Consider the following 25,686-nt stretch of genomic DNA (forward strand, 5'->3'; position numbering starts at 1 on the left):
CCTGGAATCCCACAGCTGGTTACCGTAGAAACCATGTCAGTGTCACTGTCACGTCATTACACCCTTCAGAAGGGAGGGATGGAACAAATACTTGAACATACACATCTATTTATCTCTTTCTTTTTTCTTACCCCCATTCTTCCCTACACAATTTTAAAGCAGGTCCAGATATCAAAGGGATCAGCACAATAGCACTGTCCCTATTTCACAAAACCAATCACCTGTTGTGATATAACTCCTGCCCTAGGACCACTGATAGCCAAAAGTGGTCTATAAACTCTCCTAGACCTATCGTCGATAGCCAGTAGCGTTATGCGATATATATACTGCCGTTGGCCCAGACCTGTAGAGGGATCTCAGAGATCAATAACCTGACTAATGATGGGGCTTAATTAGTGAGTTGTTGCAGTATGTGTGTGTGTTTCTGTGTGTGTCTGTCTATGTGTGTGTGTGTGTGTGTGTCTGTGTGTGTCTGTCTATGTGTGTGTGTGTGTGTGTGTCTGTGTGCGTGTGTCTGTTTGTTTGTGTGTGTGTGTGTCTGTGTGTGTGCTTGTGTGTGTGTGTGTGTGTGTGTGCGTCTATGTATGTTTGTGTGTGTGCGTCTGTGTGCGTGTGTCTGTTTGTGTGTGTGTGTGTGTGTGTGTGTGTGTGTGTGTGTGTGCGTGTGTGTGTGTTTGTTTGTGTGTGTGTGTGCATCTGTTTGTGTGTGTTTTTGTCTGTGTTTGTGTGTGTGTTTTTGTCTGTGTGTGTTTGTGCCTGTGTGTTTTTGTGTGTTTGTGCCTGTGTGTGTGTGTGTGTGTGTGTGTGGTTGTGTCTGTGTGTGTTTGTGTGGTTGTGCCTGTGTGTGTTTGTGTGTGTGTGCGTCTGTGTTTTTGTCTGTGTGTGTGTGTGTTTGTGTGTGTTTGTGCCTGTGTGTGTTTGCGTATGTTTGTGCGTGTTTGTTTGTGTCTGTGTGTGTTTGTGTGTGTTTGTGTGTGTCTGTGTGTGTGTGGTTGTGTGTGTGTGTGTATGTGCGTGTGATTCATCATCAGTAGACTTCAATGAGCTACACTGAACAGAAATATAAACGCAACATGTAAAGTGTTGGTCCCATGTTTCATGAGCTGAAATAAAAGATCCCGGAAATGTTTCATATGCACAAAAAGCTACTCCCATCTCCCAGGTGTGGCATATCAAGAAGCTGATTAAACAGCACGATCACTACATAGGTGCACCTTGTGCTGGGGACAATAAAAGTCTACTCTAAATGTGCAGTTTTGTCACACAACACAATGCCACAGATGTCTCAAGTTTTGAGAGAGCATGCAATTCGCAAGCTGAACACAGGAATGTCCATCAGAGCTGTTGCCAGAGAATTTCAGTCGCTCTGGATAAGAGCGTCTGCTAAATGACTTAAATGTAAATGTAATTAAGTGGCCTCCGATGTCATTTTGGAGAATTTGGCAGTACATGCAACCGGCTTCACAACAGCAGACCACGTGTAACCACGCCAGCCCAGGACTTCCACATCCGACTTCTTTACCTGCGGGATCGTCTGAGACCAGCCATCCGGGCAGCTGATGAAACTGTTGGTTTGCTCAACCTAAGAATTTCTGCTAAAACTGTCAGAAACCATCTCAGGGTATCTCATCTGCGTGCTCGTAGTCCTCACCAGGGTTTTGACCTGACTGCAGCTCGGCATCATAACCGACTTCAGGGGGAAATGCTCACCTTCGATGGCCACTGGTACGCTGGAGAAGTGTGCTCTTCACGGATGAATCCCGGTTTCAACAGTACCATTTCAACTATACCGGGCAGATGGCAGACAGCGTGTATGGCGTCATTTGGTGGTTTGCTGATGTCAATGTTGTGAACAGAGTGCCCCGTGGTGGCAGTGGGGTTATGGTATGGGCAGGCATAAGCTACAAACACAATTGCATTTTATCGATGGCAATCTGAAAGTCACGACTTCCGCTGAAGTCGGGTCCTCTCCTTGTTCGGGCGGCTTTCGGCGGTCGGCGTCGCCAGTCTTCTAGCCATCGCCGATCCACTTTTCATTTTCCATTTGTTTTGTTTTGTTTTGTTTTTCCACACACCTGGTTTGTTTATTGTAGTACTTGTGCACGTTCTCCGGGAGCGCACAACGGGTTGTTTCGTGCCCATTTATTCTTGTTGTTCTGATGCCGTTGGTTTTGCTTAAAAAATCTCAGGTTATTACCAAGTTCTGCTCTCCTGCGCCTGAATTCTCTGCCGCACATTACACACCCCGCTACACTAAATGTACAGAGATACCGTGACGAAATCCTTAGGACCATTGTCGTACCATTCATCCATCGCCATCACTTCATTTTTTAGCATGATAATGCACGGCCCCATGTCACAAGGATCTGTACTCAATTCCTGGGAGTTGAAAATGTCCCAGTTCTTCAATGGCCTGCATACTCACCAGACATGTCCCCCATTGAGCATCTTTGGGATGCTCCAGATCTAAGTGTACGATAGCGTGCTCCAGTTCCCGCCAATAACCAGCACAGCCATTGAAGAGGAGTGGGACAACATTCCACAGGTCACAATCAGCAGCCTGATCAACTCTATGCGAAGGCGATGTGTCGCACTGGTGGTCACAGCAAATGGTGGTCACAGCAGATACTGACTGATTTTCTGATCCACACTCCAACCTTTTTTTAAGGTACTGTATCTGTGACCAACAGATGTATATCCGTATTCCCAGTAATGTGAAATCCGTAAATTAGGGACTAATGAATTGATATAAATTGACAGATTTTCTTAAATGAACTGTAAAATCTTTGAAATTGTTGCATGTTGCGTTTATATTTTTGTTCAGTGTAGTTCCAAAGGCTTATGAACCATCACATAACCTCTATTCCATCGTCCATTTTGAGGGTACCTTCTCCTAAGGGGATCAACACCAATACACCCCACAATTTCCTGTAATCTCCCCTCCCCCTACATCATTCCCCTGTAATCTGGTGTCACTCTGATTGCTTTCGCTCTTTCGCTTGTCTTTCGGAGTTTACAATGTGTATGTGTGCATGCATCCAATAATAACTGCTTATTAACTTAGTAAATAATCAATGTACCTTTCAATGTTCCATACTGTCTCTCCAATTACTGTTTTTGAGGGAGGGTGGGGAAGGGAGGTAGGGAGGAGAGAGGAGGAGGGGGGGACATGATAAGGGGAGGGAGGAGAGAGGAGAGGGGAACATGATAGGGGGAGGGAGGAGGGGGTACATGATAGGGGGATGGAGGACATGATAGTGGGAGGGAGGAGAGAGGAGTGGGGGACATGATAGGGGGATGGAGAACATGATAGTGGGAGGGAGGAAGGTGGGGGGGGCATGTTAGGGGGATGGAGGACAGGAAGGGGGGGAGGAGGAGAGGGGGGCATGATATGGAGGAGGGGGACATGATAGGGTGAGGGAGGAAGGGCGACACGATTGGGAGGAGGGGGATATGACAGGGAGGAGGGAGGAGGGGGGATATGACAGGGAGGGAGGGAGGAAGGGGGATATGATAGGGAGGAGCGGGGAACATGATAGAGAGGAGGGGAGAGACATGATAGGGGGAAGGGGGATTACTGAGGTGAATCAATATGATTTGAACAACATAAATATTGAGCTCTTATAGACGGGTTGGTTGTTTAGCAACTATGAGGCCAAAATGACGGGGTTGGCTTAGACTGTAAACTATACTTAGTCTCTAAATGTTTATTGAAAACATAAATACATTTGCACAGTGAGCCCTTGTCTTTCAAATACATACTGTAGTTACAGTTGTTGGTTAGCTAACTAGTGAATATTTACCATATTAGCATAGACATGACATCAGTCAAAGCAACTCAACTCAAAACAAGACATTTACATTTACATTTTTGTCATTTAACAGACGATGTTATCCAGAGTGACTTACAGTTAGTGCATTCATCTCTCTGGGATGTGTGGGACGCTAGCGTCGACAACAGCCAGTGAAATTGCAGGGCGCCAAATTCAAAACAACAGAAATCCCATAATTAATATTCCTCAAACATACAAGTATTTTACACCATTCTAAAGATAAACTTCTTGTAAATCCAGCCATAGTGTCCGATTTCAAAGAGGCTTTACGGCGAAAGCACACCAAACGATTATGTTAGGTCAGCACCTAGTCACAGAAAACCATAAAGCCATTTTCCAGCCAAGGAGAGCCCTCACAAAAGTCAGAAATAGCGATTAAATTAATCACTAACCTTGTATGATCTTCATCAGATGGCACTCACAGGACTTCATGTTACACAATAAATGTGTGTTTTGTTCGATAAAGTTATTCTTTATGTCCAAAACCTCATTTGAAATTGGTGTGTTATGGTCAGAAATGCATTGTCTCAAACAAACATCCGTTGAAAGTGCAGAGAGCCACATCAAATTACAGAAATACTCATAATAAACATTGATAAAAGATACAAGTGTTATGCATGGAAATATAGATAAACTTCTCCTTAATGCAACCGCTGTGTCAGATTTCAAAAAGGCTTTACGGCGAAAGCACAACTTGCGATTATGTTTGGTCAGCACCAAGCCACAGAAAAACATACAGCCATTTTCCAAAGAAGGAGAGGTGTCACAAAAGTCAGAAATAGCATTATAAATATTAACTTACCTTTGATGATCTTCATCAGAATGCACTCCCAGGAATCACAGTTCCACAATAAATGTTTGTTTTGTTTGATAAAGGCCATCATTTATGTCCAAATACCTCCCTTTTGTTTACGCGTTTAGTTCACAAATCCAAACTCACGAGGTGCGGGCAAGTCCAGGCGAAAGTTCAGACGAAAGTCATATTACAGTTCGTAGAAACATGTCAAACGATGTATAGAATCAATCTTTAGGATGTTTTTATCATAAATCTTCAATAACGTTTCAACCGGACAATTTCTTTGTTTTTAGAAATGCAATGGAACACAGCTAACTCTCACGGGTGCATGCGAGTCTGAGCTCATGGCACTCAGCCAGACATCTGGTTGAAACAGCTCTCATTCTCTCCCCCTTCACAGTAGAAGCCTCAAACAAGGTTCTAAATACTGTTAAAATCTAGTGGAAGCCTTAGGAAGTGCAATATGACCCCATAGACACTGTATATTCGATAGGCAATGACTTGAAAAACTACAAACCTCAGATTTCCCACTTCCTGGTTGTTTTTTTCTCAGGTTTTTGCCTGCCATATGAGTTCTGTTATACTCACAGACATCATTCAAACAGTTTTAGAAACTGCAGATTGTTTTCTATCCAAATCTACAAATTATATGCATATTCTAGCTTTTGGGCCTGAGTAGCAGGCAGTTTACTCTGGGCACCTTATTATCCAAGCTACTCAATACTGCCCCCCAGTCCCAAAGAAGTTCATTAAGATAGCTAGGTGAGACAACACATATCACAATTGTATCAAGTACATTTTCACTCAACAAAGTATTTATCAGCAAAGTCAGTGCTGGTAGGAAAAGAGAAGTGATAGTAATTTAAGAAACTCTACAAAGAGGCAGTGTTTCAGATGTTTTCGAAAGATGGGCAGGGACCAGGCTCTTGAAGATGATGCTAGCTTCGACTTGAAGTCTGTGGCATGTGTGTGGGAGCGAGGTGACATGGGAGAACTTAGAGCGCTTGAAAACCAGGCAGGCTGCTGCATTCTGGATAAGTTGCAGGTGTTTGATGGCACAAGCAGGGAGCCCAGCCAACAGAGAGTTGTGCAGACGAGAGATGACAAGTCCCTAGATTAGGACCTATACCGCTTCCTGTGTGAGGAAATAATGGCGCCAGAGGGGACGGCTGCCGTTTTACGGACTCCTAACCAACTGTGCTATTTTGTTTGTTTTTTTCGCATTGCTTGTAGTTTGTAACTTATTTTGTACATAAAGTTGCTACGTCTGTCTCTTATGACTGAAAGTGCTTTTGGACATCAGAACAGCGATTACTCACCTCGGGCTGGACGAAGAGTTTTTCTTTAATGAGTCCGATGCGAACGATACACTGCTATCCGAGGAACAGGCCCAAATCCCTGTCATTCACATGAAGAAAAGGCAGAGATACCAAGGGAGAAGGTTGAGGTGCCTTGTGAGGATACAGAGGTTAGTGAGTAAATTGCCATTACAATCGGATCTACTGGCCAACTTGCAATCACTGGAAACCAAACTGGATGATCTACGGTTGAGACTATTCTATCAACGGGACATTAAAAACTGTAATATGTTTCACAGATTCGTGGCAGAACGACGACGCGGATAACATAGAGCTGGCTGTGTTTTCTGTGCATCGGCAGGACAGAGCAGCTACGTCTGGTAAGACGAGGGGTGGGGGTGTGCGTCTATTTGTCAATAACTACTGGTGCACGATATCTAATATTAAAGAAGTGTTGAGGTATTGCTCGCCTGAGGTAAAGTACCTTTGTCATGGACATCGTTGCATGAAGAAGTGGACCAAAGCGCAGGATGGTAAGTGTTCATGATTTATTATTAAAACTGAACACTGAATAACAAAAACAACAAAGAGAACGAACAAAACCGAAACAGTTCTGTCTGGTGCAGAAACACAAAACAGAAAACAACTACCCACAAAACACAGGTGGGAAAAGGCTACCTAAGTATGGTTCTCAATCAGAGACAACGATAGACAGCTGCCTCTGATTGAGAACCACACCCGGCCAAACACACAGAAATAGAAAACATAAAACATAGAATGCCCACCCCAACTCACGCCCTAGTGGCCGGGGACTTTAATGCAGGCAAACTTAAATCCGTTTTACCTCATTTCTACCAGCATCTCACATGGGCAACCAGAGGAAAAAAACTCTTGACCACCTTTACTCCACACACAGAGCTGCATACAAAGCTTTCCCTCACCCTCCATTTGGCAAATCTGACCATAATTCTATCCTCCTGGTTCCTGTTTACAAGCAAAAACTAAAGGCCTCCAGGGTGGCGCAGTGGTCTAGGGCACTGCATCGCAGTGCTAGCTGCGCCACCAGAGTCTCTAGGTTCGCGCCCAGGCTGGGCTGGGTTTGCGCCCAGGCTGGGCTGGGTTTGCGCCCAGGCTCTGTCGCAGCCGGCCGCAACCGGGAGGTCCGTGGGGCGACGCACAATTGGCATAGCGTCGTCTGGGTTAGGGATGGTTTGGCCGGTAGGGATATCCTTGTCTCAGTATGTAAAATGTAATGAAATGTAAAAAATGTAATAAAATGTATGCACTATACTGTAAGTCGCTATGGATAAGAGCGTCTGCTAAATGACTAAAATGTAAAATGTAAATGTAAAGCAGGATGTACTAGTGACTCGCTCAATATGGAAGTGGTCAGATGACGCATATGCTACGCTACAGGACTGTTTTGCTAGCACAGACTGGAATTTGTTCCGTGATCCATCCAATGACATTGAGGAGTATATCACCTCATTCACCGGCTTCATAAATAAGTGCATTGACGACGTCGTCCCCACAGTGACAGTACGTACATATCCGGGACACTAATCTGGACGCTTTTAAGAAATCCCACTATGCTCTTAGACGAACCATCAAACAGCCAAAGCGTCAGTACAGGACTAAGATTGAATCCTACTACATTAGCTCTGACGCTCGTTGGATGTGGCAAGGCTTGAAAACTATTATGGACTACAAAGGGAAACCCAGCCGGGAGCTGCCCAGTGATGCGAGCTGCCCAGTGATGCGAGCCTACCAGACGAGCTAAATGCCTTTTCTGCTCGCTTCGAAGCAAGCAACACTGAAGCATGCATGAGAGCACCAGTTGTTCCGGACGACTGTTTGATCACGCTCTTCGTAGCCGATGTGAGCAAGACCTTTAAACAGGTCAACATTCACAAGGCCGCGGGGCCAGACAGATTACCAGGACGTGTACTCAGAGCATTCGTGGACCAACTGGCAAGTGTCTTCACTGACATTTTCAACCTCTCCCTGACCGAATCTGTAATACCCACATGCTTCAAGCATGCACAAGAATGTGAAGGTAACCTGCCTAAATGACTACTGCACCGTAGCACTCACATTGGTAGCCATGAAGTGCTTTGAAAGGCAGTTCAATTTGCATATCGCCCCAAAAGATCCACAGATGACGCAATCACAGTCACAATCCATAGTGCCCTTTCCCACCTGGACAAAAGGAACACCTATGTGAGAATGCTGCTCTGACTACAGCCTTCAACACCATATTGCCCACAAAGCTCATTACTAATGAGCTTTGTGGGCAATAATGACCCTGGGACTAAATCCTTCTGCAATTGGATCCTGGATTTCCTGATGGGCCGCCCCCAAGTGGTAAGGGTAGGTAACAACTCATCTGCCACACTGATCCTCAACACCGGGGCCCCTCAGGGGTGCATGCTTAGTCCCCTCCTATACTCCTTGTTCACCCATGACTGCGTGGCCAAGCACGACACCAACACCCTCATTAAGTTTGCTGACGACACAACAGTGGTAGGCCTGATCACGGACAACGATGAGACAGCCTATAGGGAGGAGGTCAGAGACCTGGCAGTGTGGTTTCAGGACAACAACCTCTACCTCAATGTGAGCAAGACAAAGGAGATGATCGTGGACTACAGGAGATGGGGGGCCGAACAGGCCCCAATTAACATTGACGGGGCTGTAGTGGAGCGGTTCGAGAGTTTCAAGTTCCGTGGTGTCCACATCGCCAACGAACTATCATGATCCAAACACACCAGAACAGTTGTGAAGAGCGCACAACAACACCTTTTCCCCCTCAGGAGACTGAAAAGATTTGGCATGGGTTCCCAGATCCTCAAAAAGTTCAACAGCTGCACCATCAAGAGCATTCTGACCGGTTGCATCACTGCCTTATATAGCAACTGCTCGGCATCCAACCGTAAGGCGCTACAGAGGGTAGTGCGTACGGCCCAATACATCACCGGGGCAAAGCTTCCTGCCATCCAGGACCTACAGTTTAAGTCGAAAGTGTACATACACTTAGGTTGGAGTCATTAAAAATCGTTTTCAACCACTCCACAAATTTCTTGTAAACAAACTATAATTTTGGCAAGTCGGTTAGGACATCTACTTTGTGCATGACAAGTAATTTTTCCAACAATTGTTTACAGACAGATTATTTCACTTATATTTCACTGTATCACAATTCCAGTGGGTCAGAAGTTTACATACACTAAGTTGACTGTGCCTTTAAACAGCTTGAAGAATTCCAGAAAAGGATGTCATGGCTTTAGAATCTTCTGATGGGCTAATTGACATCATTTGAGTCAATTAGAGGTGTACCTGTGGATGTATTTCAAGGCCTACCTTGAGATGAATGTACTTTGTTGCAAAAAAGTGCAAATCAATCCCAGAACAACAGCAAAGGACCTTGTGAAAATGCTGGAGGAAACGAGTACGAAAGTATCTATATCCACAGTAAAACTAGTCCTATATCGACATAACCTGAAATGCCGCTCAGCAAGGAAGATGCCACTGCTCCAAAACCGCAATAAAAAAGCCAGACTACGGTTTGCAACTGAACATGGGGACGAAGATCGCACTTTTTGGAGAAATGTCCTCTGGTCTGATGAAACAAAAATAGAACTGTTTGGCCATAATGACCATCGTTATGTTTGGAGGAGAAAGGGGGAGGCTTGCAAGCCAAAGAACACCATGCCAACCGAGAAGCACGGGGGTGGCAGCATAATGTTGTGGGGGTGCTTTGCTGCAGGAGGGGCTGGTGTACTTCACAAAATAGATGGCATCATGAGGTAGGGAAATTATGGGGATATATTGAAGCAACATCTTAAGACATCAGTCAGGAAGTTAAAGCTTGGTCGCAAATGGGTCTTCCAAATGGACAATGACCCCAAGCATACTTCCAAAGTTGCTGCAAAATGGTTTAAGGACAACAAAGTCAAGATATTGGAGTGGCCATCACAAAGCCCTGACCTCAATCCTATAGAAAATTTGTGGGCAGAACTGAAAAAGTGTGTGCAAGCAAGAAGGCCTACAAACCTGACTCAGTTACACCAGCTCTGTCAGGAAGAATGGTCCAAAATTCACCCAACTTATTGTGGGAGGTTTGTGGAAGGCTACCTGAAACGTTTGACCCAAGTTAAACAATTTAAAGGCAATGCTACCAAGCACTAACTGAGTGTACGTAAACTTCTGACCCACTGGGAATGTGATGAAAGACATAAAAGCTGAAATAAATCATTCTCTCTACTATAGTTCTGACATTTCAAAATCTTAAAATGAAGTGGTGATCCTAACTGACCTAAGACAGGGAATTTTTACAAGGATTAAATGTCAGGAATTGTGAAAAACTGAGTTTAAATGTTTTTGGCTAAGGTCTATGTAAACTTCCGACTTCAACTGTAAAAGCTGGAAGTGGTCACTTAAATATTGTTGTCCATTAGTTGACTCCAATTAGGGGTAGGGTTAGGGGAAAACAATAAATAATATATATAATTACAAAAAACTATGTATGGGGGATTGGTTAATGATGCAGACAGTTACAGTGATAAAAGCCACAATCTATCTGCAATATTAAAGCTGATCTACCCCCTAAAAAAAAAAAATACTAGACAACCAAATTATGAAAATTCAGATGGGTATGGTGGGCTTTTGGTGCTCAAGTTTAAACAATCTGAACGTCTAGCCTCTATCGACACCAGCAAAGGAACCTCATGCTCTTCACCCTCCCAAATGACAGTTAACAGGTGTTTTCTCAATGTTACTCTAATCTTTACAAACCCAAACCTTCTTTCCATCCTGATCTACTAACCTCTTATCTTAACTCCTTGAGAGTTATATATATATATCTCTCTCATCACAACAAGCCGAAAAACTTGAATGTCCCATGATTATCCATGAATTGAAATTGGCCGCCTTATCTACGCAGAAAGAATGTCCTCAGGCCTGGACGATATCCTGCCAGAACTCCTGTTAGCTCATTGGGATTTAATTGGCCCATTACTTTTAAATTCAATAAACTACTCTTTAAAAATTGTTTCTTTCCACCGGAACCAAAAAACAGTCCTAATTTCTCTTCTTCTTAAGAAGGATAAGATGCCTCTTGAATGCTCAAGCTATAGGCCTATAGCACTTTTGAACAGCTATTTTAAAATCTATTCCAAAGTCCTGGCAAAGAGATTGGAGAAGCATGTTTATGGTTTGGTCCATTTTGATCAGACAGGTTTCATGAGAAGCAGACTTGCCTCCGGTAATATCCAAAGACTTTTTCTTATTATCGACTCAACTAGGCGACCAAAGAATCATCAAAATCAAATCAAATGTATTTATATAGCCCTTGTTACATCAGCTGATATATCAAAGTGCTGTTCAGAAACCCAGCCTAAAACCCCAAACAGCAAGCAATGCAGGTGTAGAAGCACGTTGGCTAGGAAAAACTCCCTAGAAAGGCCAAAACCTATGAAGAAACCTAGAGAGGAACCAGGCTATATGGGGTGGCCAGTCCTCTTCTGACTGTGCCGGGTGGAGATTATAACAGATTATTTTGATTATTTTGTTAACCTCTCTTGGGTACGTGAGACGTTAGCGTCCCACCTCTTCAACAGCCAGTGAAACTGCTGGGCGCCAAATTCAAATACAGGAATTCTCATTATAAAAATTCAGAAAACAAAACATATTTTACATAGGTTTAAAGATGAACTTCTTGTGAATCCAACCACGGTGTCAGATTTAAAAAATGCTTTACAGGCGAAAGCATACCCTACGATTATTTGAGAACATAGCCCAGCAGACAAATCATTACAAACTGTAACCAGCCAAGTAGAAGAGTTTCCCAAGTCAGAAGTAGAGATAATCTTCATATGGTTGCACTCAGCAGACATTCATTTTCTAAACAACCGCTGAATTGCAGGGCACAAAATATCACAAAAAATATTTGTAATCATGCAATCCCAAGTGAAATATACCAAAACACAGCTTAGCTTCTTGTTAATCCACCTATCATGTCAGATTTTGAAAATATGCTTGACAGAGAAAGAAATCCAAGCTTTTGTGAGTGTATCAATCAATGCTAGAACAGGTAGCCCCAAATTAGCATGGTCACGAAAGTCAGAATAGCAATAAAATTAATCGCTTACCTTTGATAATATTCGGATGTTTGCACTCACGAGACTCCCAGTTACACAATAAATGTTCTTTTTGTTCGATAAATATTATTTTATAACAAAAAAACGCCATTTGGGTTGCGCGTTATGTTCAGAAAACTACAGCCTCGTTCCGGTCCTGAAAGGCAGAAGAAAATTCCCAAAAGTATCAGATTCAAAAATATTACTCAAAATATTTATAATCATGCAATCACAAGTGAAATAGACCAAAACACAGCTTAGCTTGTTGTTAATCCACCTATCGTGTCATATTTTGAAAATATGCTTTGCAACGAAAGCAATCTAAGCTTTTGTGAGTGTATCAATCAATGCTAGAACAGTTAGCCTTATATTAGCTTGGTTAGCTTGGTCACTAAAGTCAGAAAAGCAATCAAATTAATCGCTTACCTTTGATCATCTTCGGATGTTTGCACTCACGAGACTCCCAGTTACACAAATGTTCTTTTTGTTCGATAAATATTACTTTTATAACAAAAAAACGCCATTTGGGTTGTGCGTTATGTTCAGAAAACCAAAGCCTCGTTCCGTTCGACGAAAATTCCAAAAAGTATCCGTAATGGTCGTAGAAACATGTCAAATGTTTTTTATAATCAATCCTCAGGTTGTTTTTAACAAACATAATCGATAATATTTCAACCGGACCGTAACCTATTCAATAAGAGAGAAAAAGAAAATGGAGAGCTACCCTCTCGCGCGCAGGAACTAATCAGTGGAGACCTGACTAGTTTTGAAGAATCGCGCTCATTTTTCAAAATAAAAGCCTGAAACTATGTCTACAACCTGGTCACAGCCTGAGGATGCCATTGGAAAAGGAATCTGGTTGATACCCCTTTAAATGGAAGAAAGACGGGCCAGGAAACACAGATAAAAAAAAAAAATCACTTCCGGGTTAGATTTTCTCAGGTTTTCGCCTGCAGGATCAGTTTTGTTATATGTTCTAGCATCTGTAAATTATATGCATATTCTACGATCTGGACCTGAGAAATAGTCCGTTTACCTTGGGAACGTTATTTTTAAAAATTTAAAAAATCTGACCCCTAGCGTCAAGAGGTTAAGGATGATGGAAACAGGATGCACCTGAGCTCAATTTCGAGTCTCATAGCAAAGGGTCTGAATATTCGTGTAAATAATGTTCTGGTTTTTATTTGAAATAAATTTGAATAAATTCAAACATTTCTAAAAATCGGTTTTTGCTTTGTCATTATGGGGTATTGTGTGTACATTGACGAGGGAAAAAATAATTTAATACATTTTAGAATAAGGCTTTAATGTAACAAAATGTGGAAAAAGTCAAGGTGTCTGAATACTTTCCAAATGCACTGTATAAAAATATGTTTTTAAAGAAACAGTGCAATGAGCTGAAACGAGCCACCTACAATTCCCAACATGGCAGCTTCTTGTCATTGTTGCTAGTTATCTGACCGTTCAGGATCATAATAACGCACGCTTTCCGGCCACATCGATGTGCAGATCATTTTCCTGATGTTGTCAGCCAACCTGTTTATATGCCTCTTTTTCTTATCGTATCGCTCTATCCACACTTCCATCACGTTCTCATAAAAATTCAAGATATTTTCTACCCCCTCTCCTTCCCTCCACTCATTTAATTTCCTTTGATGTCCTCTCTTTTCCTCTCCTCTACTCTTTTCTCTCCTTTAATTTCCTTTCCTCCCCTGTCCTCTCCTCACATCCTCCCTCCTCCCTCCATCTTCCTCCATCGTCCCTCCTATAGTGCCTTCAGAAAGTATTGATACCCCTTGACTTATCCCACATTTTGGAGTGTTACAGCCTGATTTCAAAATGTATTAAATATATTAAATGTTTCACCAAACTACACACACAATAGCCCATAATGACAAAGTAAAAACATATTTTTAGACAGTTTTGCAAATATATTGAAAATGAAATACAGAAATATCTCATTTACATACAGTACCAGTCAAAAATTTGGAAACCCCTATTAGTTTTTCTTTATTTTAACTATTTTCTACATTGTAAAACTATGAAATAACACATATGGAATCACGTAGTAACCAAAAAAGTGTTAAACAAATCAAAATATATTTTATATTTGAGATTCTTCAAAGTAGCCACCCTTTCCCTTGATGACAGCTTTGCACACTCTATTTCCACTCTATAGGCTAGTGAGAGAAAAAAACTCAATTTAATCTATTTTAAATTCAGGCTGTAACACAACAAAATGTAGAAAAAGTCAAGTGGTGTGAATACTTTAAGAAGGCACTGTATATCCCTCAATTATTATCCACAGACATAGAGAAGTTGTTATTTTCATAGCACTGAATCCTTGTCCAGTCATGGTACAGGCGTGAAACAGCCTGGTGAGAACTGTTGTAGAGTAAGTGGAGCTGTGCCTCTGTGCAGGGCTGGGGTCACCTTCATTACAATAGGCTCTATGCATTATACCGCCTCCAACGTTCTAATTTACTTCCAATCGGGTTGATGACTTACGGAGCGAGTTCTGCTATTGTTTTTATCATTAGCTTACGAGCTATCATCCATGCATTTCTGACTGAAATAGTTTGCAATGACTACGTTTAAATTACAGCCCCGCGAAGGAGGTGCTACTGAACATTGTTCAGTGCCTCTGTGTTCAGTTTCTTCCAAATGTAATGGTATTGTGAGCTTCCATCGTTTCCCGGTCGATGTAGAGCTCAGAAAAAGGTGGTTGGTGGCAGTACGTCGTGACAACTTTACTGTCACCAAACACACAAAGGTGTGTAGCACACATTTCGTCAAAAGTGACTTTGTTGAGGGAAAAATTGGGGGCGACAATACCTAAAAAGAGGTGTTGTTCCTACTGTCTTCGCGTGGAACTGGCACATTCAAAAGAGACCTGGTGTTTGGGAAAGAAGACTGAAACCTCCTGCTCCGACTGAGGGGGTTGAAGAACAAGGTGCGCTGCCTATGGACTGTGCTGTCTCTGATCCGGTCCAGAGCATGGGCCAAGCCAGTGTAAATGTACATGTTTTTATTTCCTAGTAGCAAAATAATAATTTGTTTATCTACGACATGCATCAATCATTTGTGTTGTAGTGAATATCAGTTTGTGTGGAGCTTGTATTGGCTTTAATTAGGCACTGAGTAACAGGGGCGAGGGAAATAAATCAAGTAAACACAGAATAGCCAGAATGCAAGATTGAATACAATGTAGAGATGTGTAATTGATTAACTGAACTGTTGAACATTTGCTGAAATATATATTTTTTCAACAAATCTATTCTACTGTAGATTTCTTCACAAGAACATCAATACTTATTTTTCATAAAACCACTAAACTTGGCACCCATGCAGGGGATCCATTCAGGTGTGAGATAGACACTTCTGCAAGTTGTGGTAAACATACAAGTGGTCAACCTTCTCTCTTATAGTTTTTGAAACCTGTAGATCTTTATATATCCTTTCAACTAGGATGTCCTCCTGTGCACAGATGACAGTCACACCAGCTACAACCTGTAGATCTTTATATATCCTTTCAACTAGGATGTCCTCCTGTGTACAGATGACAAAGTCACACCAGCTACAACCTGTAGATCTTTATATATCCTTTCAACTAGGATGTCCTCCTGTGCACAGATGACAAAGTCACACCAGCTACAACCTGTAGATCTTTATATATCCTTTCAACTAGGATGTCCTCCTGTGCACAGATGACAAAGTCACACCAGCTACAACCTGTAGATCTTTATATATCCTTTCAACTAGGATGTCCTCCTGTGCACAGATGACAAAGTCACACCAGCTACAACCTGTAGATCTTTATATATCCTTTCAACTAGGATGTCCTCCTGTGCACAGATGACAAAGTCACACCAGCTACAACCTGTAGATCTTTATATATCCTTTCAACTAGGATGTCCTCCTGTGCACAGATGACAAAGTCACACCAGCTACAACCTGTAGATCTTTATATATCCTTTCAACTAGGATGTCCTCCTGTGTACAGATGACAAAGTCACACCAGCTACAACCTGTAGATCTTTATATATCCTTTCAACTAGGATGTCCTCCTGTGTACAGATGACAAAGTCACACCAGCTACAACCTGTAGATCTTTATATATCCTTTCAACTAGGATGTCCTCCTGTGTACAGATGACAAAGTCCCACCAGCTACAACCTGTAGATCTTTATATATCCTTTCAACTAGGATGTCCTCCTGTGCACAGATGACAAAGTCACACCAGCTACAACCTGTAGATCTTTATATATCCTTTCAACTAGGATGTCCTCCTGTGTACAGATGACAAAGTCACACCAGCTACAACCTGTGAGAAGGATTTGACCTTGCACCTGCCAGTAGTAAGCATGAGATCTCTTCAACTTCAGCTCTCCATTCTGTATCTTCAGGTAAGGGCAGTCAACATAACTTGGTACATTTGGGCACTTGAGCTCTAAGAGTCCAAAGTGTGGTCTCACACTGGGATCAAATATGATGCCATCTGGAGAGGATCCTAACCACGGAGCATCTGGGTGCACTACGAAGCCACACGGAAAGAACTCAGTACTCCTGTACAGCCACTGGCTCCATGGCGAGCCCCCTCTTCATCTCCATGGTCTGCATACCAGATCCCTTGACCATCCGCTCAGCTAGGTGGTCAGCTGAGGTCTCTCCCCGGACATGGCAAACCTCTCGGAAACGAGAGGATGTTATTCTCATTTTCCTGAGCTGATGCCATTCCGGGCTGCTGCTCTGCTCCCTTGTAGCAACCTCGACTTTGTGTGACATCTCGTAGGTTGTCTGTAATGCCTTGAGGTGGAACTGCTCTTGATGGCTAAGGATGTAAGCACACTGGGAAGACTGAAGCCTGTTGCCATCTAATGGACGTATTGGTGGAGAAGGGGCATCGGCAATCTTCACAATTTCACGGGTCTTTGGTTGTGGAAGCTGATAGGACAGAACACTGCCGGCTTGCACTGGCCCAAAGGCGGACTCAACCAGGGGCACGTCAGCTGACATTTACATTGTTGTCACAAGAGGGGCAGTAAGTGGAGAAAAGTTGGCATATGTTTCTGAGACGCGAGAAGGTCCATGTCAGGCATGTATCCACTGAGTGCTTTGTAGAGAGAACTTCTGCAAAGCATTTTAAAACCTTAACATCAGGTTGGAGAGATTACTATGACAAAGACTCATGTAACTTTTCCAGAAACAGCACAAGCCCGAAAGTTCAAATACAATGAATTAAAATATACAGATTTATAGATTATACACTGCTCAAAAAAATAAAGGGAATACTTAAACAACACAATGTAACTCCAAGTCAATCACACTTCTGTGAAATCAAACTGTCCACTTAGGAAGCAACACTGATTGACAATAAATTGCACATGCTGTTGTGCAAATGGAATAGACAAAAGGTGGAAATTATAGGCAATTAGCAAGACACCCCCAATAAAGGAGTGATTCTGCAGGTGGTGACCACAGACCACTTCTCAGTTCCTATGCTTCCTGGCTGATGTTTTGGTCACTTTTGAATGCTGGTGGTACTCTCACTCTAGTGGTAACATGAGACGGAGTCTACAATCCACACAAGTGGCTCAGGTAGTGCAGCTCATCCAGGCTGGCACATCAATGTGAACTGTGGCAAGAAGGTTTGCTGTGTCTGTCAGCGTAGTGTCCAGAGCATGGAGGCGCTACCAGGAGACAGGCCAGTACATCAGGAGACGTGGAGGAGGCCGTAGGAGGGCAACAACCCAGCAGCAGGACCGCTACCTCCGCCTTTGTGCAAGGAGTTGCACTGCCAGAGCCCTGCAAAATGACCTCCAGCAGGCCCCAAATGTGCATGTGTCAGCATATGGTCTCACAAGGGCTCTGAGGATCTCATCTCGGTACCTAATGGCAGTCAGGCTACCTCTGGCGAGGCCCCACAAAGAAATGCCACCCCACACCATGACTGACCCACCGCCAAACCGGTCATGCTGGAGGATGTTGCAGGCAGCAGAACGTTCTCCACGGCCTCTCCAGACTCTGTCACGTCCAACTTACCTTATTCCATCAGCACACGAGTTAGTAGGTTTACTGAACTCTATCCCATCAACCGGACCTGGTTTCACACCCTAATTAACAAGAATTTACTGTTACATAGGCTGAATACTTTTCAGGTGCATTTTTTTTATGGATATTGATAGACTCACAAGTGTTCCTGGCTAGTGCCAATGCTGTTCTGTGTCTGTGCAGCTGTGAACTGGTGGTGCAGCAGGAATGTTTAGTTGAGAGTAGTGCGCTGTCTGGTAAAGAAGGGCCACCAGATGATTGCACAGAGCACTTCCTGTAACACAGGAGCAGTGACTTTGGACCACTATCACTGGTACGGAGTGCTTTAACACCATCTGTGAAGATAAGACTGAAGTGAGAAACAAGAATGATGCGGCCCATAAATAACAAACATAGTAGTGTCTAGTCTTCTTAACTAGGGGCTCATTTAACTATACAGGAATACATTGTGTCTCAGTAACACAATTACCAAACACTGCATCAACAGATATTTACCAAATAACCTGTTACGTGGGCAATTCTAAATTGGGATTGGGACCCATCATTAATATCTATCTACTGATAAGATTAAACGTTGACACTGTCTCCAACACATTTTGACCATGTTGACAGTGTCCCACAGGAGATGTTCAAGGTCCCTAGTAGCTATCTATAACCTTTCCCTACTCTCATGCTGTGTGGCTTTTCACTCTTCCTCATGGACCTGTGACAGGCAGCCCTCACGGTGATCTCCCCTGTCAATGTATCTTTGTTAGATACTGTGTAGAAGACATGAATAACAATTATTTTTAGCTAGCAAGCATAACTTAACAAAGTTAACGAAAATACACACATTCTCAGGTAGATTCTGTCAACGTTCCATCATTTTACGAAGTAACTAACTAGCTACAGTTAATAGTTAAATTAGCTAGCTAATGATTGTAGCTAGCTAACGTTATATCTGTCACTGACTTGGTACCTTCATAGTTGTCTATGGAGCTTCCTAAATACATCTTGTAACCCTTTTCATTCTTGCTAGCTGGAGTCTCGGAGGCTGAGTTAACAATTCGATGTACATCATTAATATTAATTTGAGGCAAGTCCTGAAGACACCACTGTGACATAGTGGTAGTAACGTTATTTCGTCGATAACAACTAGACTGACCGGAAATTGCCACACCGATAGGAAGTGTGTTTAGAACGTTCGATCATGGAATGTGCATAAGGGCTATTAGAGAAAAATCATTCATGAAATTAAATGTCTCTACTATTTTCCCTCTAAAGTTTTTCATAAAGAATTTCAATAAAATTCTTGAATTGACTGAGTTGAAATGGATCTGAGCCCAACCCTGCGCCTGATACCTGAGCTAAGAGAGTGTCAGCCAATCTCTCTCATTATTTATGTGTGGCAGTAAGTCAGCTCTTGTTTTATAAAGAGCAATCTGTTGATTGATGCATTGCTGGGTGGATGCCCACATTTCACTGTTTCACCCCTGCAGTGTGTGTGAGCGTGCGTGCGCATACGTGTATGTGAGAGAGACGGGAAAGAGAAGTTTGTCCGGATAAGAGCCTCAACTGAATGACTAGTATTGTTGTGCATTACCAAGCATTGGGCTCTATTGAATACATTACAAAGCATTGGGCTCTATAGAATACATTACAAAGCATTGGGCTCTATAGAGTACATTACCAAACATTGGGCTCTATAGAGAACATTACCAAACATTGGGCTCTATAGAGTACATTACCAAGCATTGGGCTCTATTGAATACATTACAAAGCATTGGGCTCTATAGAGTACATTACCAAGCATTGGGCTCTATAGAGTACATTACCAAACATTGGGCTCTATAGAGTACATTACCAAGCATTGGGCTCTATTGAATACATTACCAAACATTGGGCTCTATAGAGTACATTACCAAGCATTGGGCTCTATTGAATACATTACAAAGCATTGGGCTCTATAGAGTACATTGCCAAGCATTGGGCTCTATAGAATACATTACAAAGCATTGGGCTCTATAGAGTACATTACCAAACATTGGGCTCTATAGAGTACATTACCAAGCATTGGGCTCTATTGAATACATTACAAAGCATTGGGCTCTATAGAGTACATTACCAAGCATTGAGCTCTATTGAATACATTACAAAGCATTGGGCTCTATAGAGTACATTACCAAGCATTGGGCTCTATTGAATACATTACAAAGCATTGGACTCTATAGAGTACATTACCAAGCATTGGGCTCTATTGAATACATTACAAAGCATTGGGCTCTATAGAGTACATTACCAAGCATTGGGCTCTATAGAATACATTACCAAGCATTGGGCTCTATAGAGTACATTACCAAGCATTGGACTCTATAGAGTACATTACCAAGCATTGGGCTCTATATAATACATTACCAAGCATTGGGCTCTATAGAATACATTACAAAGCATTGGGCTCTATAGAGTACATTACCAAGCTTTGGGCTCTATTGAATACATTACAAAGCATTGGACTCTATAGAGTACATTACCAAGCATCGGGCTCTATAGAATACATTACCAAGCATTGGGCTCTATAGAATACATTACCAAGCATTGGGCTCTATAGAGTACATTACCAAGCATTGGGCTCTATTGAATACATTACAAAGCATTGGGCTCTATAGAGTACATTACCAAGCATTGGGCTCTATTGAATACATTACAAAGCATTGGGCTCTATAGAGTACATTGCCAAGCATTGGGCTCTATAGAATACATTACAAAGCATTGGGCTCTATAGAGTACATTACCAAACATTGGGCTCTATAGAGTACATTACCAAGCATTGGGCTCTATTGAATACATTACAAAGCATTGGGCTCTATAGAGTACATTACCAAGCATTGAGCTCTATTGAATACATTACAAAGCATTGGGCTCTATAGAGTACATTACCAAGCATTGGGCTCTATTGAATACATTACAAAGCATTGGACTCTATAGAGTACATTACCAAGCATTGGGCTCTATTGAATACATTACAAAGCATTGGGCTCTATAGAGTACATTACCAAGCATTGGGCTCTATAGAATACATTACCAAGCATTGGGCTCTATAGAGTACATTACCAAGCATTGGACTCTATAGAGTACATTACCAAGCATTGGGCTCTATATAATACATTACCAAGCATTGGGCTCTATAGAATACATTACAAAGCATTGGGCTCTATAGAGTACATTACCAAGCTTTGGGCTCTATTGAATACATTACAAAGCATTGGACTCTATAGAGTACATTACCAAGCATCGGGCTCTATAGAATACATTACCAAGCATTGGGCTCTATAGAATACATTACCAAGCATTGGGCTCTATAGAGTACATTACCAAGCATTGGGCTCTATTGAATACATTACAAAGCATTGGGCTCTATAGAGTACATTACCAAGCATTGGGCTCTATTGAGTACATTACCAAGCATTGGGCTCTATAGAATACATTACCAAGCATTGGGCTCTATAGAGTACATTACCAAGCATTGGGCTCTATAGAATACATTACCAAGCATTGGGCTCTATAGAATCCATTACCAAGCATTGGGCTCTATAGAGTACATTACCAAGCATTGGGCTCTATATAGTACATGGAGATATTGTCCAGCTTATCTGTGACTTCACTCAGCTTGTCTGATGTTCTCCAGCTGCCTTCAGTCTTTCACCTTTTTGGAGGGTTTGCTATAGGGCCCAGCTTCTCTGTTATATAGGATGTTATGGTGTATGGCCCTGTAGGGATCCCTCTATAGCAGTAGCCTCTTCTCTCTATATAGGACTCTGGGGTGGTATATGGCTTAGGTCACCGTATTCAGCTGGAAATGCTCTACAATGTGTAGCCATTCTAAACAATAGGGCACATTGCATTTCATTTGGCACAATGGTCACTGCGCTAAAGCCATATTGGTGGCATCATTTAGTCTCCTGCTCCTCTGATGCAGCCTTCTCCCCAGTCTACGCTGCTCTGTGGACCATACTTTAGTGCCAGGTCATTTGTGCCTGCCTGCGTACATGTGTGTGTGCCCGTGTATGCAACCTATTGCAATCAATATCTCTCTACACCACCTATATAATGAACGGTGTGATTTGCAACTATAGGACTGGTCACTGATTATTCTCTCTTCTCTCTCTCCTCTCTTTCTTTCCCTTTCTAGTGCCCGTGCTGTGCTGCCATGACAACCATGGCCTCTCCCCTCACGTTTCTCCTCCTTCTCCTCCGATTGGCTCACAGTTCTTTCCCAGAGGAGCCCGGTCCGCTCAGCTACGCTCCCTTAGAGGGTATGTGTGTGTGTGTGTGTGTGTGTGTGTGTGTGTGTGTGTGTGTGTGTGTGTGTGTGTGTGTGTGTGTGTGTGTGTGTGTGTGTGTGTGTGTGTGTGTGTGTGTGTGTGTGTGTGTGTGTGTGTGTGTGTGTGTGTGCTTGTATACTGAGTATACAAAACATTAAGGACACCTGCTCTTTCTATGACAGACTGACCAGGTGAATCCAGAAGGATTTTTAATCCTTGAGACAATTGAGACATAGTTTGTGTATGTGTGACATTCAGAGGGTGAATGGGCAAGACAAAAAATGTAAGGTTCCTTTGAACGGGGTATGGTGGTAGGTGCCAGACGCACCGGTGTGTGTCAAGAACTGCAACGCTTCTGGATTTTTCACGCTCAACAGTTTCCCGTATGTATCAAGAATGGTCCTCCCCCCAAAGGACATCCAGCCAGCTTGACACAACTGTGGGAAGCATTGGAGTCAACATGGTACAGCTTCCCAGTGGAATGCTTTCGACACGTTGTACAGTCCATGCCTTGACGAATTGAGGCTGTTCTGAGGGCAAAAGGAGGGGTGCAACCATAGCTGCGGGAAGTAGGGGTGCTGCAGGACCCTCTGAAAAAAATTATTTTTTGCTCATTATTTTTTGCTCATCCCCCCATCAACAACAACGCAGCACCACCACCACCCAACTACGTCCCACAGCTATAGATGCAACTCAATATTAGGAACGTGTTCTTCATTTTCCGGTATACTCAGTGTGTGTATGCGTTTCTTTGGCCTGCATGCGTTTGTGTATGTATGGTATCCGTGCTGAATGACCCTTGGTGGATCTCAGTATTCCATCAGGACAGAAAGGTCAGGGGTCACAGCCTTGGTCTGGAGCTGTTTTCACACGAAACAACCGTGTCACAGAGATAGATTGCAGAAGCACTGGGAAATGTGTTTCTCCTTGAGTGTGTGAACAAAAGATGTAATGCTCTCCCCTCCTCCTCTCCTTTGATTTAATATTATGGAGCTGCGATCTGAGGTCATTGCTTTGTTTCTGTTTTACTGCATATCTGATTGAGCATCAACCTAGTTCAAGGGGAGGGGGTGTGAGAGGTGGAGAGGGAGAGAGTGAGACATGGGAGGACAGAGAGAAAAAGAGAGCGATCGAAGGAGGGAGGAGGTTTGGAGATATGTAGATGGATGGATGTGTATTATGTCGCTCCCTGCAGTCAAGGACAATGAGAAAGGGGTCCCACTCAATCTCCTGAAGAGGAGTCCGTATGGTGATGTCACTGTGTCCTCTCCACCTTCCCTGCAGTGTGTCCTGCCTGTCCTTCCATACTGTATGTGTCTGATCTATCCCCTCTTCCCCTCCTGCAGTGTGTCCTGCCTGTCCTTCCATACTGTATGTGTCTGATCTATCCCCTCTTCCCCTCCTGCAGTATGTCTTGCCTGTCCTTTGTATGTGTCTGATCTATCCCCTCTTCCCCTCCTGCAGTGTGTCCTGCCTGTCCTTCCATACTGTATGTGTCTGATCTATCCCCTCTTCCCCTCCTGCAGTGTGTCCTGCCTGTCCTTCCATACTGTATGTGTCTGATCTATCCCCTCTTCCCCTCCTGCAGTGTGTCCTGCCTGTCCTTCCATACTGTATGTGTCTGATCTATCCCCTCTTCCCCTCCTGCAGTGTGTCTTGCCTGTCCTTCCATACTGTATGTGTCTGATCTATCCCCTCTTCCCCTCCTGCAGTGTGTCCTGCCTGTCCTTCCATACTGTATGTGTCTGATCTATCCCCTCTTCCCCTCCTGCAGTGTGTCCTGCCTGTCCTTCCATACTGTATGTGTCTGATCTATCCCCTCTTCCCCTCCTGCAGTATGTCTTGCCTGTCCTTCCATACTGTATGTGTCTGATCTATCCCCTCCTCCCCTCCTGTATCACTATCATTGTCTGTCTCCATCTTTCTGCCATCGCTCTGTTTCTCCCTCTTCCGCCTTTCTTACTTTTTCACTCTTCCCCTTGCTTTTTTTTCCTCCATCGTTCCTGTGTTTCTCTCTCCGTCCCCTGTAATGTAATGATAGAGTATAAACAACCCTGTCTTTCGCTCTCTCATCCTTTTTCTCAGTGGTGAGGAGGTATCCTGTGTTTGTGGGTAGAGCTCATCATTCCTCTCAGAGACAGGAGCTGCACATTCAGACAGTGCTCCAGGTCAACCGCACTCTCTACATAGGAGCCAGGTAATAATCAGAAACTGCCTGTATCCTACCGCACACACTGTACACAGTACCACACCGCACACACTATACACAGTATCCTACCATACAGACTGTACACAATACCCTACCGCACACACTGTACACAGTACCCTACCACACACACTGTACACAGTACCCTACCACACACACTATACACAGTACCCTACCACACACACTGTACAAAGTATATAGTTGTTTCATGATCAGATACTCTGTAAAAGACTGAAAACGTCTTTGTTTTTCTCCTGTTGTATGTGTTTGTAAAACAGAGATGATCTATACAGAGTGGAGCTGGACAATACGTCAGGGGATGAAATGTTCTACAGCAAGGTGAGACAGACAGACAGACAGACAGACAGACAGACAGACAGACAGACAGACAGACAGACAGACAGACAGACAGACAGACAGACAGACAGACAGACAGACAGACACTAAGTGTATGACCTCACTGATGTAACAAACACCTCTGATTAAATCAGATCCCAGTATGATTGTAACCCTGTGGTCATATCATTTTGTGGTCCTCTGCTAGAAGCGGACGTGGGAATCCAATAAGAATGACATTCGAGTCTGCAGGATGAAGGGCAAACATGAGGTTAGTTCCCCTCTCTAGCCCAGAGGGCAGCGTACGTCAGTGGTTACTCACAGAAAAAACAACTTTAGACTACAGTGTGTTGTTGGGGGTGCTGTGGGGTTATCCATTCTAGTAATCCCAATGACATGTTGTCCTGCAGTGAGAATGTGATACCTGCAACTGATCTGAGTGATGAGTAATATGGGGTGATACGATCAGTGAATAATGGAGGCCTAAGAGATAAAAGAGAGAAAGATTTTACTTTTATCTGTCTTATTGGCAGAGAGGGGAGAAAGAAAGAGAGTGAGGGGAAAGAGAAGAGAGAGAGAGTGAGGGGAAGAGAAGACAGAAAGAGAGAGTGAGGGGAAGAGAAGAAGTGGGGAAGGAGGAGAGAGAAAATCGGGGAAGGAGAAAAGACAGCGAGAGAGAGATAATGAGATGGTGCTGTCACACAGCCCTGGGGTAGACCATGGAAATC

The 25,686-nt window shown here is 43.1% G+C and overlaps 1 protein-coding gene across 1 annotated transcript in view; it reads left to right on the forward strand.

The window, feature by feature from the left end:
- Nucleotides 1-25,686, forward strand: part of LOC129814546 (semaphorin-6B-like) — a 71,578-nt gene that overhangs the window by 20,117 nt on the left and 25,775 nt on the right. The window contains exons 2-5 of the mRNA XM_055867721.1: nucleotides 22,284-22,407; nucleotides 24,502-24,613; nucleotides 24,901-24,961; nucleotides 25,167-25,229. Of these exons, the coding sequence (XP_055723696.1) occupies nucleotides 22,284-22,407; nucleotides 24,502-24,613; nucleotides 24,901-24,961; nucleotides 25,167-25,229 (360 nt within the window). The remainder of the gene's footprint in view (nucleotides 1-22,283; nucleotides 22,408-24,501; nucleotides 24,614-24,900; nucleotides 24,962-25,166; nucleotides 25,230-25,686) is intronic.

Source organism: Salvelinus fontinalis, chromosome 17, assembly GCF_029448725.1.
Source record: "Salvelinus fontinalis isolate EN_2023a chromosome 17, ASM2944872v1, whole genome shotgun sequence".
Lineage (NCBI taxonomy): Eukaryota > Metazoa > Chordata > Actinopteri > Salmoniformes > Salmonidae > Salvelinus > Salvelinus fontinalis.